The sequence below is a fragment of the Entelurus aequoreus genome, linkage group LG03 (assembly GCF_033978785.1).
Source record: "Entelurus aequoreus isolate RoL-2023_Sb linkage group LG03, RoL_Eaeq_v1.1, whole genome shotgun sequence".
Lineage (NCBI taxonomy): Eukaryota > Metazoa > Chordata > Actinopteri > Syngnathiformes > Syngnathidae > Entelurus > Entelurus aequoreus.
The window spans coordinates 5,837,372-5,856,563 of NC_084733.1; the positions used below are offsets into that span (position 1 = coordinate 5,837,372).

Consider the following 19,192-nt stretch of genomic DNA (forward strand, 5'->3'; position numbering starts at 1 on the left):
AGGACAAAAATAAATAAATTAATTTTAAAAAAAAAAGTTTTTTTTTTTTTTTGTGGCGGCCTTAATTCTTTCGTGGCGGGCCGCAACAAATAAATGAATGTGTGGGAAACACTGCCTGCGTTTACTTTATCCACTTACTGAAATTATAGTCCTCTCAATGTTTTACTTTATTATTTATTTGCATATGATGTACAACAATACATTTTTATTTACAGAAGGATTTTATTCAAAACAGTTTTTACTTTGCACTTTATTATTCTAAATGTTGGAGATTGTTATGCAATGTGCAATGCTACATTTTTGTTTACAGAAGTATTTTATTCAAGACAAAAAGTATTGCTTCCCAAAGGAAGCTCTTCCATCCTTCTATCCATTTTCTACCGCTTATTTCCTTCGGGTCGCTGGAGCCTATCTCAGGAAGCTCTTAATTTAGTTATTCGAATATTTGACCTACTCTGAAAAAAACTACTTTTCGTACCCATTTGTACCTGTCGTCAATTTGGGATCTGCATAGGTCCTGAAATTTTGAAATCAGACTATAGAGGCATTGCAGAGATATTTAGAAAATAATCTTGCCTTCGCCAAACAAGCCGTTTGGAATATGCAAAACTTCTGACGTTTTCCACACTGATTATCCATATATGGTATACATTTACCCAAAGTGCTTTGTGGGTCCGCCATTGCAGTCCGACAATGTAGTCAATAAGCTCCTTTGTTTCCTTTTCCCTGTCGTGCCGCTCACACTGGTGAATGAATGATAGGCGGTGGTCGGAGGGGCCGTAGGCGCAAATTGGCAGCCACGCTTCCGTCAGTCAACCCCAGGGCAGCTGTGGCTACAAATGTAGTTTACCACCACGGAACTTTGAATGTGGAGTGGATGAACGGTGGGTTCTCACTTCGCTGTGAGTATCTAGTTGAATCCAATTAAATCCAATCCACTATTATTATTATTATGTTTACAGCTCTGTTTTAAAGTGCCTCTACCCATAGCCTGTGTGGACTAAGGTACTGTAGTGTAGCGGCTGAAAAGTATGTTTAAACTAAACAAACAGCGGATTTTATCGCAGTGAGCGAGAAGAAGCTCCATCTATCCCCTCACAAGCGTGAGGATATAAACCTAACGTTCATAAACAAAATGAACACAAAATTGCTTTGACATATTAACTGCTAACTTATTATTTTTTAAAGAATAAACAACACATTAAAGGCCTACTGAAATGAATTTTTTTTATTTAAACGGGGATAGCAGATCTATTCTATGTGTCATACTTGATCATTTCGCGATATTGCCATATTTTTGCTGAAAGGATTTAGTATAGAACAACGACGATAAAGATTGCAACTTTTGGTATCTGATAAAAAAAAGGCTTGCACCTACCGGAAGTAGCGTGACGTAGTCAGTTGAACATATATGCAAAGTTCCCTATTGTTTACAATGATGGCCGCATGAAGTGAGAGAGATTCGGACCGAGAAAGCGACAATTTCCCCATTAATTTGAGCGAGGATGAAAGATTTGTGGATGAGTAAAGTGCAAGTGAAGGACTAGTGGGGAGTTGAAGCTATTCAGATAGGGAAGATGCTGTGAGACCCGAGGGTGACCTGATATTCAGCTGGGAATGACTACAACAGTAAATAAACACAAGACATATATATACTCTATTAGCCACAACACAACCAGGCTTATATTTAATATGCCACAAATTAATCCTGCATAAAAACACCTGCGTGTTTGTTATGCTAGCTCCTAGCTCCTCTGCTAGCTCCTAGCTCCATAGAACACGCCAATACAATTCAAACACCTGATCAACACACACAATCACTCAGCCCAAAAGACAGTTTACCTAACCCAAGGTTCATAAAGCTTATATATTTTTAAAAAGTTACGTACGTGACGCGCACATACGGTCAAGTTATCGAATGTTTAGCAGCCAAGGCTGCATACTCACGGTACCTGATATTCAGCTGGGAATGACTACAACAGTAAATAAACACAAGACATATATATACTCTATTAGCCACAACACAACCAGGCTTATATTTAATATGCCACAAATTAATCCTGCATAATAACACCTGCGTGTTTGTTATGCTAGCTCCTAGCTCCTCTGCTAGCTCCTAGCTCCATAGAACACGCCAATACAATTCAAACACCTGATCAACACACACAATCACTCAGCCCAAAAGACCGTTCACCTAACCCAAGGTTCATAAAGCTTATATATTTTTAAAAAGTTACGTACGTGACGCGCACGTCGGTACGGTACGTGTTATGCTAGCTCCTAGCTCCTCTGCTAGCTCCTAGCTCCATAGAACACGCCAATACAATTCAAACACATGATCAACACACACAATCACTCAGCCCAAAAGACCGTTCACCTAACCCAAGGTTCATAAAGCTTATATATTTAAAAAAAGTTACGTACATACGCAAAAAAAAGCCAAAGCTGCATACTCACAGTAGCACGTCTGCGTCTTTGTCATCCAAATCAAAGTAATCCTGGTAAGAGTCTGTGTTGTCCCAGTTCTCTACAGGCGTCTGTGTATCCAAATCAAAAGTCCTCCTGGTTAGAGTCTCTGTTATCCGAGTTCTTCCATCTTGACTGCATCTTTCGGGAATGTAAACAAAGAAGCGCCGGCTGTGTACTGTTGTGGCTGACTACGTTCGAAAAATACGTCCATTTCGCACCGACAACTTTCTTCTTTGCTTGCTTGGCTTCCTTCTCCATAATGCATTGAACATGATTGAAACAGATTCACGAACACAGATGTCCAGAATACTGTGGAATTATGAAATGAAAACAGAGCTTTTTCATATCGGCTTCAATGTGGAAGGCATACCCGTGTTCGCCGGGCTACGTCACGCGCATACGTCATCCGCAGAGGCGTTTCGAACCGGAAGTTTAGCGGCAAATTTAAAATGTCACTTTATAAGTTAACCCGGCCGTATTGGCATGTGTTATAATGTTAAGATTTCATCATTGATATATAAACTATCAGACTGCGTGGTCGGTAGTAGTGGGTTTCAGTAGGCCTTTAAGTTACTACTTATAAACAAAAATGATCTGTTTCAATAGATGAAAGACTAACTCGGGCCACTCACATTAATAACATAGTAACACAAATGAGCAGAAGCATCTCAATCATAAGAAGAAGTGTCTATTTTTTAACTAACACAACCACTAAGCAAGTTATACAATCCCTTGTATTGTCACATCTTGACTGCTGCCCAGCAATCTGGTGTAATGCATCTAAACAAGAACTAAATTAAATCCAGTTTACCCAAAACAGAGCTGCCAGACTAGCTCTCCATTGCTCATTTAGGACCGGCATTGAGATCATGCATAATGAATTGTCATGAATGAGAGTTGGTGAAAGACTAGCGTGTAGTTTGATTCTATTTTTAAAAAACAATCTATACATACCATAAGCCTTCTTATCTGTATTCTCAGCTGTTGTTTGCTAGTGACAGTCACGACTATGGTACCAGCCCTAAGAGGTGCTCTCACCCGTCTTAAACCCAAAACTGATGTTTTGAAAAAGACTGTTATGTATAGGGCAATCACTTACTGGAATCGACTTCCACAATATCTGGTATCAATCACCAGCATAGTGGGTTTTAAGAATAGACTAAGAGGAGAAGTATTGCAGAAAGAGATTATTCTAGAAAATGTCATGACTGGTTTTATTGGTTGACTATTTTATTGATTATGGGACGAGCAGTAGAAAATGGAGGGATGGTACTTTTTCGTCACTTATTGTTTGTCTTTGGTACACTAATGTGTATATTTTAGGCCATTGGTTCTTTGTTTTATTTTTGCAAAATTATCTATTTTTATATTGCTGTTTTTATCTTTGGTATAAACATTATGTAAACTCGAAGTTACTGGGGTTTTTTTTGGTTCTTTGTTGTTGCTATTTTTGTACTACAATATTTTTTTATTTGATCATGTTGTACTGCATTGTAATCTTTTGTTTTGTGATTGTGTGATGTTTTTTGCCTGGTCCCCAGGAAGAATAGTCTCCACTGCAGTGTAGACTGATGGGGATCCTTAATAAATTAAAGTAAACTAAATCTGAGTGCTCTCAACACTGGTTATCTTACCGTGAAACACTGAGGCAACCTTGAGCAATTTGCACCTTTTTTTAAAAGGGTATTCGGACTAAAAATACTGCAATATCAGTTTTGGTCCTTATCGCCCAGCCCTAGGCAGCATTCAAGCTGCTTTTAGAATGCTTGCCTCTCCACGTGCGTCACCACCGTTATGGGCAAGTAGGAACATGATTTATATAGGTTAGGTAAAGAACAAATACAGGAGTAAATGGTGATAGACATTATATGATGAATAAATACATAATATTTCATACTAACTTGCTTCTACAACTGGCTTATATTAGAACATAACTGGAGTTCTTTACTTAGTCTGTTCCACATTTTCCCCACATAGACATCCCTTAAGTTTTGAGCGTTGTGTGGGCAAACATGTTTTTTGCCCTGAATATTTACTTCCCCTCTCTAGCTGAAAATAAATTATCACCTACTGTATTTGTGACTTGTACGACGGTTAAACATGTTCAAATGTGACTTAAAGGCCTACTGAAATTAATTTTTTTTATTTAAACGGGAATAGCAGATCCATTCTATGTGTCATACTTGATCATTTTGCGATATTGCCATATTTTTGCTGAAAGGATTTAGTAGAGAAAATCGACGATAAAGTTCGCAACTTTTGCTCGCTGATAAAAAAAAGCCTTGCCTGTACCGGAAGTAGCGTGACGTCACAGGAGCTAGTATTCCTCACAATTCTCCATTGTTAACAATGGAGCGAGAGAGATTCGGACCGAGAAAGTGACGATTACCCCATTAATTTGAGCGAGGATGAAAGATCCGTACATGAGGAACGTTACAGTGAAGGACTTGAGAGGCAGTGATGGACGTATCTTTTTTCGCTCTGACCGTAACTTAGGTACAAGCTGGCTCATTGGATTCCACACACTCTCCTTTTTCTATTGTAGATCACAGATTTGTATTTTAAACCACCTCAGATACTATATCCTCTTGAAAATGAGTCGAGAACGCGAAATGGACATTCACAGTGACTGAACATGTAAATACACGATTAATAATATTCAGCTTTGCGAAGCTAAAAAAATAGAAGCTAACCTAGCTACGTAGCCAACGTGATAGCATCAGTCTCAAATGCAGATAGAAACTAAATATAAAAAATCCTGACTGGATGGATAGACAGAAGATCAAAAATACTATTAAACCATGAACATGTAAATACACGATTAATAATATTCAGCTTTGCGAAGCTAAAAAAATAGAAGCTAACCTAGCAACGTGATAGCATCAGTCTCAAATGCAGATAGAAACTAAATTTAAAAAAAACCTGACTGGATGGCTGGACAGAAGATCAAAAATACTATTAAACCATGAACATGTAAATACACGATTAATAATATTCAGCTTTGCGAAGCTAAAAAAAATAGAAGCTAACCTAGCCACGTAGCCAACGTGATAGCATCAGTCTCAAATGCAGATAGAAACTAAATTAAAAAAAAAACCCTGACTGGATGGATAGACAGAAGATCAAAAATACTATTAAACCATGAACATGTAAATACACGATTAATAATATTCAGCTTTGCGAAGCTAAAAAAAATAGAAGCTAACCTAGCTACGTAGCCAACGTGATAGCATCAGTCTCAAATGCAGATAGAAACTAAATTAAAAAAAAAACCCTGACTGGATGGATAGACAGAAGATCAAAAATACTATTAAACCATGAACATGTAAATACACGATTAATAATATTCAGCTTGGCGAAGCTAAAAAAACAGAAGCTAACTTAGATGCGGCGGCGGGCGTACTCACTGTAGTGCGTCTGCTATCCTGCTCAAAACACAACACAACCTCCTGGTGTTGGTGTTGCTGTAGTCCGCCGCTCCACCGATCGCACCTACAACTTTCTTATTTGCAGTCTCCATTGTCCATTAAACAAATTGCAAAAGATTCACCAACACAGATGTCCAGAATACTGTGGAATTTTGTCGAAGAAAACAGAGGTATTTGAATTGGGTCCAAACACTTCCCTTGACCTCGTGACGTCACGCGCATACGTCATCATACCGCGACGTTTTCAAGCGGAAGTTTCCTGGGAAGTTTAAAATTGCACTTTATAAGTTAACCCGGCCGTATTGGCATGTGTTGCAATGTTAAGATGTCATCATTAATATATAAACTATCAGACTGCGTGGTCGGTAGTAGTGGGTTTCAGTAGGCCTTTAAAATGTGGCCTGCACAGGTCATAAGTGGTTCAGAGGACAGCTTGACTATAGAAGAGACTACTTCAATTTCAGACACCACCGTGAACCATTCCAATTGCAACTGAAGCAGCCTGAAGAGTGTTATTGGAGCTAAACTAATCGAAAGTCACTTTTAACCAGGGATCTCTGTAAGGTAACAAAAAAGAAGAATTGAAAAGTATCAGACAGGGTTCAAGGGTGCCCATTCGGGTGTTCAGGGTGCATTCCTATGATGCTTTTTATCGTGGCCCTCAGATGGCCGTTTGTAACACTGAATATTAATGAATAAACATTTTTAATCAGATTAATCACAGGTTATTATTTGCTTGTATAAATAAAATGTTCTTAGAAAAATACCCGAATATTTGGATACAAATGTAATTTTGTAGTTAGAATGTCATACAGGAACATTTTCTAAATGTTTCACTGCACTGCAAGTCATTGATTTGCTCAAAACTTGGTGACAGTAAGTACAGGTAGGATTAGGTGCACATTTTAGTTTTTTTGTCGAAAATATAAATATTTCCTGCTTAACTTAATAAATATAAACATGTTTCTTTAACAGGGGTACGTCCTGCTTAACTTAAAACAGAATACATTCAGTGTGAAGCTTTGTGATAGAGCAGCTCTCAAACTTTCATCACTTAAAAAGGAGCCATATGTAATAATGTTATGTCAAGTCATCATTAAATGTCCCTGATATGTCAAAAGGCATTAATAAATCATCTTCTTTTCCAATACCTCTAACTGATAACAGTAGTTCAGCCGGGATATACTAATTTCAAAATTAGATTTACAGCCCCGAAATCTTGTTATTGTTTTCATTTCCATGTCCCGCCCTCCACCGTTTGAACAATTAGAAAGTCTGTGAGTGTGTCACATCCAGGTTGCCATCTTGGTCTGGCTACTGCCACTGGTAAAGTTACTAAACATGTCAGACCTTAGTCAATCCAAAAGTTACCATTCTCAACTGACAAAGCCAGGAACAAAACCAGGATTTGTATGCCTTTGAAATATGGAGACGATTGAGGGCGGAGAAGATTTTCTCATCCGACGCCAAACTTGCTCATTTCCACCTTGATTGGTAAGTCAGGCATTTACGTTTTTCTTATTACTTGTAATAAATGGAAATGGACATTTTGTATGTAAACTATATTGTCCAATACAGTCTATGATATTGTCTAACAAAGATAATATGTTCCTGCAACGAAAACTTAGTGTGATGGTGCTTCGCTCCTAGTGTAATGCTTAGCATGTAAGGCTGAAACGACGCGTCGACGTAGTCGACGTCATCGGTTATGTAAATACGTCGATGCCGTTTTTGTGCGTCGACGCGTCGCATAATTACGTCACACTACCGTCATGGCGGAGCGCAAAGCAGACTGTGCGAGCGAGCGGAAAAACGCACGCCAAAAGTCGTCAAAAGTGGGAGTATTTCAATACACAGCCTAATAATGTTGTTGTATGCACACTGTGTCGAGCGGAAATGGCCTATCATAGCAGCACAACGGCTATGAACGAACATTTGAAAAGAAAACCATCAACCATCAACTAGTCAATCGTCCGCGTTAGCATACGTTGTCATCATTACACAAAAACATGAATGTGTCATTTGTATCTGCTAGGGGTGTAACGGTATGTGTTTTGTATTGAACCGTTTCGGTACGGGGATTTCGGTTCGGTACGGGGGTGTACCGAACGAGTTTCTAAGCTAAAGCTAACTTTAGCTGCTAAAGTCTTAACGAGTTGCTTTGCTTCTCTGCCTCTGTCTCAGCACGCAGCATTGTCCCACCCATACAACCATCTGATTGGTACACACGCAGCATTGTCCCACCCACACAACCATCTGATTGGTACACACGCAGCATTGTCCCACCCACACAACCATCTGATTGGTACACACGAAGCATTATCAGCCAATCAGCAGTGCGTATTCATAGCGCATGTAGTCAGCGCTTCAGCGTCGAGCGGATAGGTGTTTAGCAGGTGAGCATCAGGCAGCGGACTCTCCCCAAATGATAATAAACACCTCCCAGTCAACTACTAGTAACATCACTATGAGCCCGTTGACCTACTAGAAACTTAAACTGCAGCTCAGCTCGCTCGCAGTCCTGGTTTGAGGTGAAGGCTAATTAGCTCTCAGTTCCAGCCACATCGACCCCTTCTGAGCGCCTATTTTCAGCTGCTGGGAATATTGTAAACAAGAAAAGAAGCAAAGCAAGTAGACATGCTAACCTTTCTTCATTACAACTGTTAGTCACTCACTGGAATGAGTAGAATTGGTTCTTGTGTACTGTGTTGGACTGGATGTTTATTTTGCACATTTTAAAAGCAATACTTAATGTTTACAGTGCTCCAGAATATTTAGATTGGCACTTTTTTGTATTGGATGTTTATCTTTATTTTTGCACATTTTAGCAAATAAGCAATACTTTCACTTTTGTTGAAATGTTTACACTGTTGTTACAGAATATTTCGTTTTGCACTTTTTTGTATTGGATGTTTATTTTTATTTTTGCACATTTTAAAGCAAAATAAGCAATACTTTTACTTGTGAAATGCTTATACTATTGCAGAATATTAAGATTTGCACTGGATGTTTACTTTTATATTTGCACATTAAAAAGCAAATAAGCTACTTTTAATTTTGTTAAATGTTAAAAGTTTTAAATGTTTACATTGTTACAGAATATTTTGTCATGTTGTTGTCAATGTTGACTGAGTGGCCATACTTTTTGTTTTTGTAAATAAAAGCCATGCCTTTTGAAAAAACTGGCCTACTTTTATTTTTTCATCTTCATTTTAAATAAAATAAAATAAAAAATAATCGGTAAAAGGAAAAATAATCTATAGATGAATCGAAAAAATAATCTATAGATTAACCGATTAATCGAAAAAATAATCTATAGATTAATCGATAGAAAAATAATCGTTAGCTGCAGCCTTATTAGCATGTCAGTGACACATCAACATACAGGCTAACGGGGGAAATATATGCCCATAGCCTGTATGTCGATATGTATTCCAACTGACAGGGCAAAATATATTTTGGACAAATAAAACCTATGTGGATATGGGTAGTGTCAGTGCATATTTCCCTCTCAATATGCTGATACGCTGAGGAAAGGGGTTCCAACATTAGCACGGCTGTCATCATGGCAATGTGAAACGTATGGAGACAGCCAAATCACATGATAAAAATAATTCCTCATTGGTGTAGCCCAGGGGTCACCAACCTTTTTGAAACCAAGAGCTACTTCTTGGGTACTGATTAATGCGAAGGGCTACCAGTTTGATACACACTTAAATAAATTGCCAGAAATAGCCAATTTGCTCAATTTACCTTTAACTCTATGTTATTATTAATAATTAATGATATTTAAACTTAATTGAACGGTTTAAAAGAGGAGAAAACACAAAAAAAATTACAATTAAATTTTGAAACATAGTTCATCTTCAATTTCGACTCTTTAAAATTCAAAATTCAAACAAAAAAAAGAAGAGAAAAACTTAAAAAAAGAATTTATGGAACATCATTAGTAATTTTTCCTGATTAAGATTAATTTTAGAATTTTGATGACATGTTTTAAATAGGTTAAAATCCAATCTACACTTTGTTAGAATATATAACAAATTGGACCAAGCTATATTTCTAACAAAGACAAATCATTATTTCTTCTAGATTTTCCAGAACAAAAATTTTAAAAGAAATTCAAAAGACTTTGAAATAAGATTTTAATTTGATTCTACAGATTTTCTAGATTTGCCAGAATATTTTTTTTCAATTTTAATCATAATAAGTTTGAAGAAATATTTCACAAATATTCTTCGTCGAAAAAACAGAAGCTAAAATGAAGAATTAAATTAAAATGTATTTATTATTCTTTACACACAAAATTTTTTTTTTACTTTAACATTGATTTAAATTGTCAGGAAAGAAGAGGAAGGAATTTAAAAGGTAAAAAGGTATATGTGTTTAAAAATCCTAAAATAATTTTTAAGGTTGTATTTTTTCTCTAAAATTGTCTTTCTGAAAGTTACAAGAAGCAAAGTAAAAAAATGTATTTATTTAAACAAGTGAAGACCAAGTCTTTAAAATATTTTCTTGGATTTTTTAAATTCTATTTGAGTTTTGTCTCTCTTAGAATTAAAAACGTCGGGCAAAGCGAGACCAGCTTGCTAGTAAATAAATGCAATTTAAAAAATAGAGGCAGCTCACTGGTAAGTGCTGCTATTTGAGCTATTTTTAGAACAGGCCAGCGGGCGACTCATCTGGTCCTTACGGGCTACCTGGTGCCCGCGGGCACCGCGTTGGTGACCCCTGGTGTAGCCTATAGGCATACCTTGGTAAAATGTCTCCACTTTAGTTGTGGGCGTACATTAGGCTGCTAAGCATGCTCTACTTATTTTCACCAGTATAACCATTGCTAGCGTTGGTTGTAGTTGGGTTTAGTCTTTGTTTTCTGATAATACTGACAATAACCATATGATTGTTGTGATATTGTACGCAGGCATGACATACTTCTACCTGAAGATTTCTGTGTAAAATGTGTTGGTTAGAGATTTGTTATTGACAAAAGGCTTGTTTATTCAGCTATTATGGTCCCAGCACCTCAACCCCTAGTAAGAGGCAGTGGAAGTTTGAAGTTCCTCGGAGTAGCCCAGTCCATCCAGCTGGATTGGGCTGCGTATCTGGCAACCTCAGTCAGGGAGAGAGGGTGGGGACTACAGAATTTTGACCGTGATTGCAGTACCATAGCTAATGCGAACACAAACGAGAGTGAGACGTTTTTTTCCAAAGAGAAGAAAAAAAAGACTTGTCAGTGGTTTTGTTTTGCGGCAACAGGCATGGAACAAATAACTGCACACTGCAAAGTTGGTTTAAAAAATACAGCAGCGCAACTAACTTGATATAACATCCGAAGCATCCAGTTAAGTAGGGAAAATGCAACTCTTTACGAGGCAAACAAGAACATAAACACAAACAAACTTCAGCTAAAAAGTGGCTTACTGTGGAACAATCCCATACCAGTGTTTCCCACACATTCATTTATTTGTGGCGGCCCGCCACCAAAGAATTACGTCCGCCACAAAAAAAAATTAAAATTTAAATTAAAAAAAATATATATATTTTTTTTTGTCCTGTCCAGCTTCTCAGGCAAATCATATAGTTGATGTAGATGCCCATATAGGCTGTTCAGATTTACTTTACAAAAGAGAAGTGTAGGATACTTCTCTTGTTGCCTTATTTGTATTTGACCACTATTGTTTTCTGTTTATTTGTTACTGACTGTGGCAGGACACCTCTGCCTCTGTTTCACTTTATGTTGCTGGTAAATAATATGGTTGTAGTGGTAGGCTAAAGTTAAATTATTTAGTATGCACTAATTAAAGGGGCAGAGCTTTAAGAGACATTTTAGCTTTTAGATTTTATAAGATATATTTTTTGTAAGAACCACAATTAATAAATATATTTCAGTGAGTAACTTATTGTTCAAATCTTTATATAAATATGTACATAAAGTGTTGTAATTATATTGTAAAATGGATGGATGGACGTTTAAAACAAAACTGTTATTATTAATTAGTAAGTATACATTTTTTGAGCCTTTTTAGAGAAAATCCTATCACTGTAGTAAATTATGCAAATTACTCGATGATGTCATGGTGACCACGCCCATAGCCACGCCCCCACCGCCACGGGTATCTTGGCAGTTTATGGGAAACACTGCATACAGAAGGTATGTATGATAATACCATGTATGATAAGAAGGAAGCGGAGTGGAGAACGATCACTAAAGCAGTCGCACTGTATGCCGATCGCTAAAAATGTGGTGCTCAAACAGTGGGAAAGCATGCGTTTATCCACCCAATAAAACTATAGTGACCTCTCAATGCTACAATTTTCTTTACAGAAGTGGTATGTTCAAGACCGAAGTTCTGTCTCCTATAAGAAACTCCATTATTATTTACTATTTGATTAGGACAATGCATATTGATCAACATTTGAGCAAAAGCATCACAGATAATATGCCAGAATTAGCTACAATACCTAAATTGTATTTGTTTGTTTTTTTAAATACAAAGTCCAATTTATATCTGTTCCCCCAAAAAAATTTGGGGAATTTTGCTAAAAGTAAGATGCAGTGCCATTTCAAACCACTAACTTTTAATCAAATAAAAGTGAAACTTGTTATGAATCATCTCTGGCATTTGTATTCATTGGTTTCTTTGAAAATAAGGGAAAAATTATCTGGGAAAACGTTTAGAACCTATAAAACCGAGGCCTAACTAGTGTTTTGGCTGAGAATTGGTTCAACCACATAGCAAACAATCACTGTGGTGACAGAAGAGACTACACAAAATCAGACACCGTGCCTATGAGCCAACCAATCACAACCTTTACAGGTGCCAGGTAAGACTTTTTTGGAGGTGCACTTCACGTAACTCTAGACAGTATGGAGAGATGGAGGAGTGAGTCGGCAAACACAGTTTTAATAATAATAATAATCTCTGTTTTTCTTCAGTCGCCATCATTCACTGCATGTGAAGGTCACAAACAAGTTAGATATTTGTCAAATGTCATGGCTGCCAAATCAGTTCATTCACGGGGGAAACAAAACCTTCCGCATTTTATCAGAAAATCGAATGGCTCAAAATGTTCGAACATGGCGAATACGCGGAAGCATAAACCAAGATTTTAGGCTGCACTATTTTTGCATTCAAAAGGGGTCATACGATTTTTTTGTACATGTAAAAAAACACTTCCTTGTGGTCTACATAACATGTAATGGTGGTACTTTAGTCAAGTTGTAGCATAAATTATGTTTTACAGACTGTTATAACCCAACTCCTCAGTATGCGCTCTTTTTTTGGGCGTTCTTATTTACGTGGCTCCACTCTGATAGCGCTTTCTCCACACCATCTTTGTTGTAGTTTTAGCACTTCCATAGCGAGTCTACTGGCCGATTAAGTTTAATCTATATGCTACTTTATATTACCAATGGCAACAGCGGGGGATACATGTGCATGTACGAGCCAGTCTTCCCCCCAACAAGAGGACAGAGAAAAAGAAGGAACTTACGGACTTCAATGGTGGACACGTGAAAACCCCTTTGGGTAAATGTATACCATACATGGTAGGGTTGTCCCGATACCAATATTTTGGTAAATGTACCAAAATGTATTTCGATACTTTTCTAAATAAAGGGGACCACAAAGATTGCATTATTGGCTTTATTTTGACAAAAAAAATCTTTGGGTACATGAAAAATATGTTTCTTATTGCAGTTTAGTCCTTAAATAAAATAGTGAACATACTAGACAACTTGTCTTTTAGTAGTAAGTAATTAGTCTGCTGACGTATACACTAACATATTGGTGTCATTTATCTACCTATTATTTTGTCAACATTATGAGGGACAAACTGTAAAAATTGATTATTAATCTACTTGTTCATTTACTGTTAATATCTGCTTATTTTCTGTTTTAACATGTTCTAACTACACTTCTGTTAAAATGTAATCACTTATTCTTCTCTTCTTTGATTCTTTACATTAGTTTTGGATGATACCACACATTTAGGCATCGATCCGATACCAAGTAGTTACAGGATCATACATTGGTCATATTCAAAGCCCTCATGTGTCCAGGGACGTATTTACTGACTTTATAAACATAATATGAATTTTAAAGAAAAGGCAAAAATATTTTGTGACAATAAAAAATATCAATGTAATCATAGTAGTATCGACTAGATACGCTCTTATACTTGGTATCATTACAGTGGATGTCAGGTGTAGATCCACCCATGGCGTTTGTTTACATTGTGACGCCGGTGAGCTATTGTATCCTCCTACGGTGTGTAGTGAAGCATGTTTAGTGATTCCTCGTCCTCCAGTGATAATGGTACTTGTAAGAAACCTAATCTATTTGTCGCCATGGAGGCCAGGATTAGTGATTTAGAAGTAGCTAAAACACATTGGATGGATGTTAGCTGCTAGCTAGCTAGCCATGTCTTAAAGCACCTCTTCCTGAGGGTGTTTCAGTGTTATAACTTCACCTTTATCTTTACTTTTTACGCCAAAATGCGTCCATTCTCCCTTTTTCTGTCTACACACTGTGTCTACTTGTAAGTACTCTGTGCGTGCGCGCTGCCCAACATGCTCCTGTGCTCGTAAAACCAGCAATGTCACCACGTGGTGACGCGCAGTCATGCCCGGGAACCGGTACTTTTCAAACAGAGTATAGTACCGTTTTTGATTCATTAGTACCACGACACTACACTAGTACCGCTATACCGTACAAACCTAACACATGGATAATCCTGTGACGTCAAAAATAGGGAAAAATGTCACTGAATGGGCAAAAATCCAAACGGCTCTTTTACCCAAAATATGAAAGAAGGCAAGATTGTTTTATAAATGCGTCAATGGTTTGATTTCACATTTTTAGGATTTAAGCAGATCACAAACATACAACAGCAGGTACCAATAGGTAGGAAAAAGTCGGTTTTGCATCAAAGGGCCCCTTTCAAATAGATGCCTAAATCTAGTACAAAGCCACGGTCCCACAAAGGCTTTTGAGTGTATTCTGCAGTAGTTCTTTAAAGGTGACAAAAAGCACCTCTCCAAAATTAAACACAGCAGCTGGCAGACTCTTGACAACTGTATTTAAGGTGCTTCAGCTGGAATTAATGGCGGCATAGCAACGCCCCCCCATTTCAGTGCCACCAAGTGGGCAAGCACCTTTGTCGAATGGGAACATGTGACTTGGATACCTACCATTCAATTAAAGCCACACAAAAACAACAAGAAAGGCTGTCAAAGGCAACAAAAACGGCGCGGCTATCTCTTTTACCACACACTTGTGCGGACTCTAAACCAGGGTTCCCCAACCTTTTTTCCACCCGGTACCGGTTTAATGTATGCATTATTTTCACGGACCGGCTTTCCACGTGTGGCAGATAAACAGCAAAAAAAATGTGCATGAAAATATAAAAGGTATTTTATTGACACATATTTCCAAGTTTTTGCGGGCCATATAAAATGAGGTGGAGAGGCAGATCTGGCCCGCGGGCTTTGAGTTTGACACCTGTGCACTAGACCAGTGGTCCCCAACCCTTTTGTAGCTGCGGACCGGTCAACGGTTGAAAACGGTGGGGGGGGGTATTTTAAAAAAACATTTTATTAAATACAATCATGTGTGCTTACGGACTGTATCCCTGCAGACTGTATTGATCTATATTGATATATAATGTATATATTGTGTTTTTTATGTTGATTTCATTTAAAAAAATAAATAAATAAATAAAAAAAATTTAATTTCTTGTCTGTATTTAAAAAATTTTTTTTTTTTTTTACATAAATAAATACAATCATGTGTGCTTACGGACTGTATCCCTGGAGACTGTATTGATCTATATTGATATATAATGTATATATTGTGTTTTTTATGTTGATTTCATAAAAAGAAAAAAAAAAAAATTTAATTTCTTGTGCGGCCCGTACCAGTCGGTCCGCGGCCCGGTGGTTGGGGACCACTGCACTAGACCAGTGATTTCCAGTGATTATGATTATTGATTTTTTGCAAATCAATAATCATAATAATGTGCCGTTGTCTAGTGCCTGTGCTGTGTAGAGAGAGAGTTTTAAATTAAGTTCATGAATCCAGATGGATCTCTATTACAATCCCCAAAGAGGGCACTTTAAGTTGTTGATTACTTCTGTGTAGAAATCTTTATTTATAATTGAATCACTTGTTTATTTTTTAACAAGTTTTTAGTTATTTTTATATCTTTTTTTCCAAATAGTTCAAGAAAGACCACAACAAATGAGCAATATTTTGCACGGTTATACAATTTAATAAATCAGAAACTGATGACATAGTGCTGTATTTTACTTCTTTATCTCTTTTTTTTCAACCAAAAATGCTTTGCTCTGATTAGGGGGTACTTGAATTAAAAAAATTTCACAGGGGGTACATCACTGAAAAAAGGTTGAGAACCACTGACTTATAGCATATAAGAATATTCTACAAAGACTGTCAGCCATACGTAAACTTAAAAGACTACGTTGCACCTCACCTCCTGTTATTACTTTACCAAAGCATTGTTCAACCCATCCTTATGTACTGTTCCACATGTTTTTCACTATACTTACTGTAACCAACCGGACCAAACTCACACGCATTACAAACATAGCAGCTAAAATCATCGGCCTACCCACACCCAACATTTCAGATTTAAACCACAGGTCCATCATTGGACTGGCAAACACGATAGTCCAGGATGTCACTCACCACTACATCATCCCACTACCATCAGGGCGCAGGTACAGAACCATCAAATTCCGGAGGGCCCGCCTCAGGAAAAGCCTTATCCCTGCAGCTATAGCCGCCCTTAATAGCAGGCTCGGCCGACCTGTCTGACAAGCCTGTAAATGTGATGTATTTTTGATATTTTTGTGATGTGTAATGTCTATTGTTCAAATGTACAGCAGTGAAAATGGATTTCCCCAAAGGGGACCAATAAATCTAAATCTAAATCCAATCTATTACTGTTAAGCAAACTATGAATAATAAAACACGTCTAAACATGTGTCCTTTATCATAGCTACACTATGACAAAAAAAAACGCGTGAAAATCAGTGGTATTCAGTGAGGTAAGATGAATTAAATGCGCTGACAGTTCATTGCTCCTGCCAAAATGCATTGCACTGAGTGGAGCGGATCACCACTCCAAGATGGCGGCCCCGCGTCTCGTCAGCGCCAGTAGGCAGTAGCGCTCAATGCTTATAAAGATGTCTATGAGGAGGCCAATTGTCCGCTTTCCTTCAGGCAAGTGCCGAGGGCAGCTAAAGCGCGCCAGTGGCCAGGAAGCCAACTGCAGCTAACTTAGCTAAAGTGGCTAGCAGCTAAGTGCTAACAGCTAAGTGCTAACAGCTAAGTGGCTAACAGCTAAAGAGGCTAACAGCTAAAGAGGCTAACCCCTGCTAGCTAGCAGCTTAACTGGGGATATTCACCGGGGTCTTCAAGCCCAAACTAAACGAGTCAGCGTGACAAACGTAGACTTGCATTTTTTTAACCCCATGTCCTACCTTTAGAGTAGAGAGACTTTGGTGAATTGAGGTCGAGGTCGGAGCTGAGGAGGGACACAAAATCAGAGGGCATCGCCGCGCTTCATGGAGGGGAGGCGGACACTCTTCACCGCCGACCAAGTCGCCTTTTTTCCTCCCTCTCGCCCTGCAGATGGTGCTGCGTCTCTGGAGCGGAATGTTGGACAAAACGGCATTGATACAATGTTTAAAAAAGCGGGTTAAAATGCAAAACTTTTCATAGCGAATAATTAAAAAACCAAAAAAAAAAACCGTTAACTAGCACGTCTCATCACGCTGAGACTGTGGAAGGAAACACGACGTGCACCGTTGGGACCAACACACACACAAGTGGTCCCGCCCCCCTCGGTGTCGCGCATGCGCGCTTAAGTGCAAGGTCGACAAATCACACTGGAGAAAATTTTTGTAATTATACTGTACGGTCAGCATACTTGCCAACCTTGAGACCTCATATATATATATATATATATATATATATATATATATATATATATATATATATATATATATATATATATATATATATATATATATATATATATATATATATATATATATATATATATATATATATATATATAATGATAATAAATGATAAATAATTATTTATATATATATATTATGTATATATATATATATATATATATATATATATATATATATATATATATATATATATATATATATATATATACATATATATATATATACATATATATACATATATATATATATATATATATATATATATACATATATATATATATATACATATATATACATATATATATATATATATATATTATATATATTATTTATAATTATTATTTATATATATAATAAAATAAATACTTGAATTTCAGTGAATTACAGCTATATATATATATATATATATATATATATATATATATATATATATATATATATATATATATATATATATATATAGCTGTAATTCACTATATATATATATATATATATATATATATATATATATATATTTATATATATATATATATATATATATATATATATATATATATATAGCTGTAATTCACTGAAATTCAAGTGAACTGGCTACAAAGTCAACAAAAACAGAATGCTGGACGACAGCAAAAACTTACAGCTATGTATATAGGTATATATATATATATATATATATATATATATATATATATATATATATATATATATATATATATATATATAGCTGTAATTCACTGAAATGCAAGTATTTATTTTATTTTATATACACTGTAAAAGAAAAAAAGTTGAAAAAAACGCAAATTTTCAAGTTAACATGATGCAACAAGATTTTTGCGTTTTCTCAACTTTTGACTACTGCTGGCCAGACACTGTTTTGGTAGTTAAACATAGTGAAACCTTATTTCTGAGTCCGACTAACTTGAAAACTATAATTAGTCCAACAAAATATACCAAAACAGTGTCTGGCCAGCAGTAGTCAAAAGTTGAGAAAACGCAAAAATCTTGTTGCATTATGTTAACTTGAAAATTTGCGTTTTCTCAACTTTCTTTTTTTTTACAGTGTATATATATACATATATATATATATATATATATATATATATATATATATAAAATAAAATAAATACTTGAATCTCAGTGAATTACAGCTATATATATATATATATATATATATATATATATATATATATATATATATATATATATATATATATATATATATATATATATATATATATATATATATATATATATATATATATATATAATCCACTGACATTTTAAA

At 36.3% G+C, this 19,192-nt stretch overlaps 1 protein-coding gene across 6 annotated transcripts in view; it reads right to left on the minus strand.

Moving 5' to 3' along the window:
* nfat5a (nuclear factor of activated T cells 5a) overlaps positions 1 to 17,751 on the minus strand; it is a 68,904-nt gene extending 51,153 nt beyond the window's left edge. For all 6 annotated transcript variants that reach the window (XR_009825218.1, XR_009825217.1, XM_062040997.1 and 3 more), the window contains exon 1: positions 17,404 to 17,751. Coding sequence is in view for 4 of the 6 variants with exons in the window: in XM_062040997.1 (XP_061896981.1) it covers positions 17,404 to 17,476 (73 nt within the window). In the remaining 2 variants the exon portion in view is untranslated. The remainder of the gene's footprint in view (positions 1 to 17,403) is intronic.
* Between the last annotated feature and the right edge of the window lie 1,441 nt (positions 17,752 to 19,192).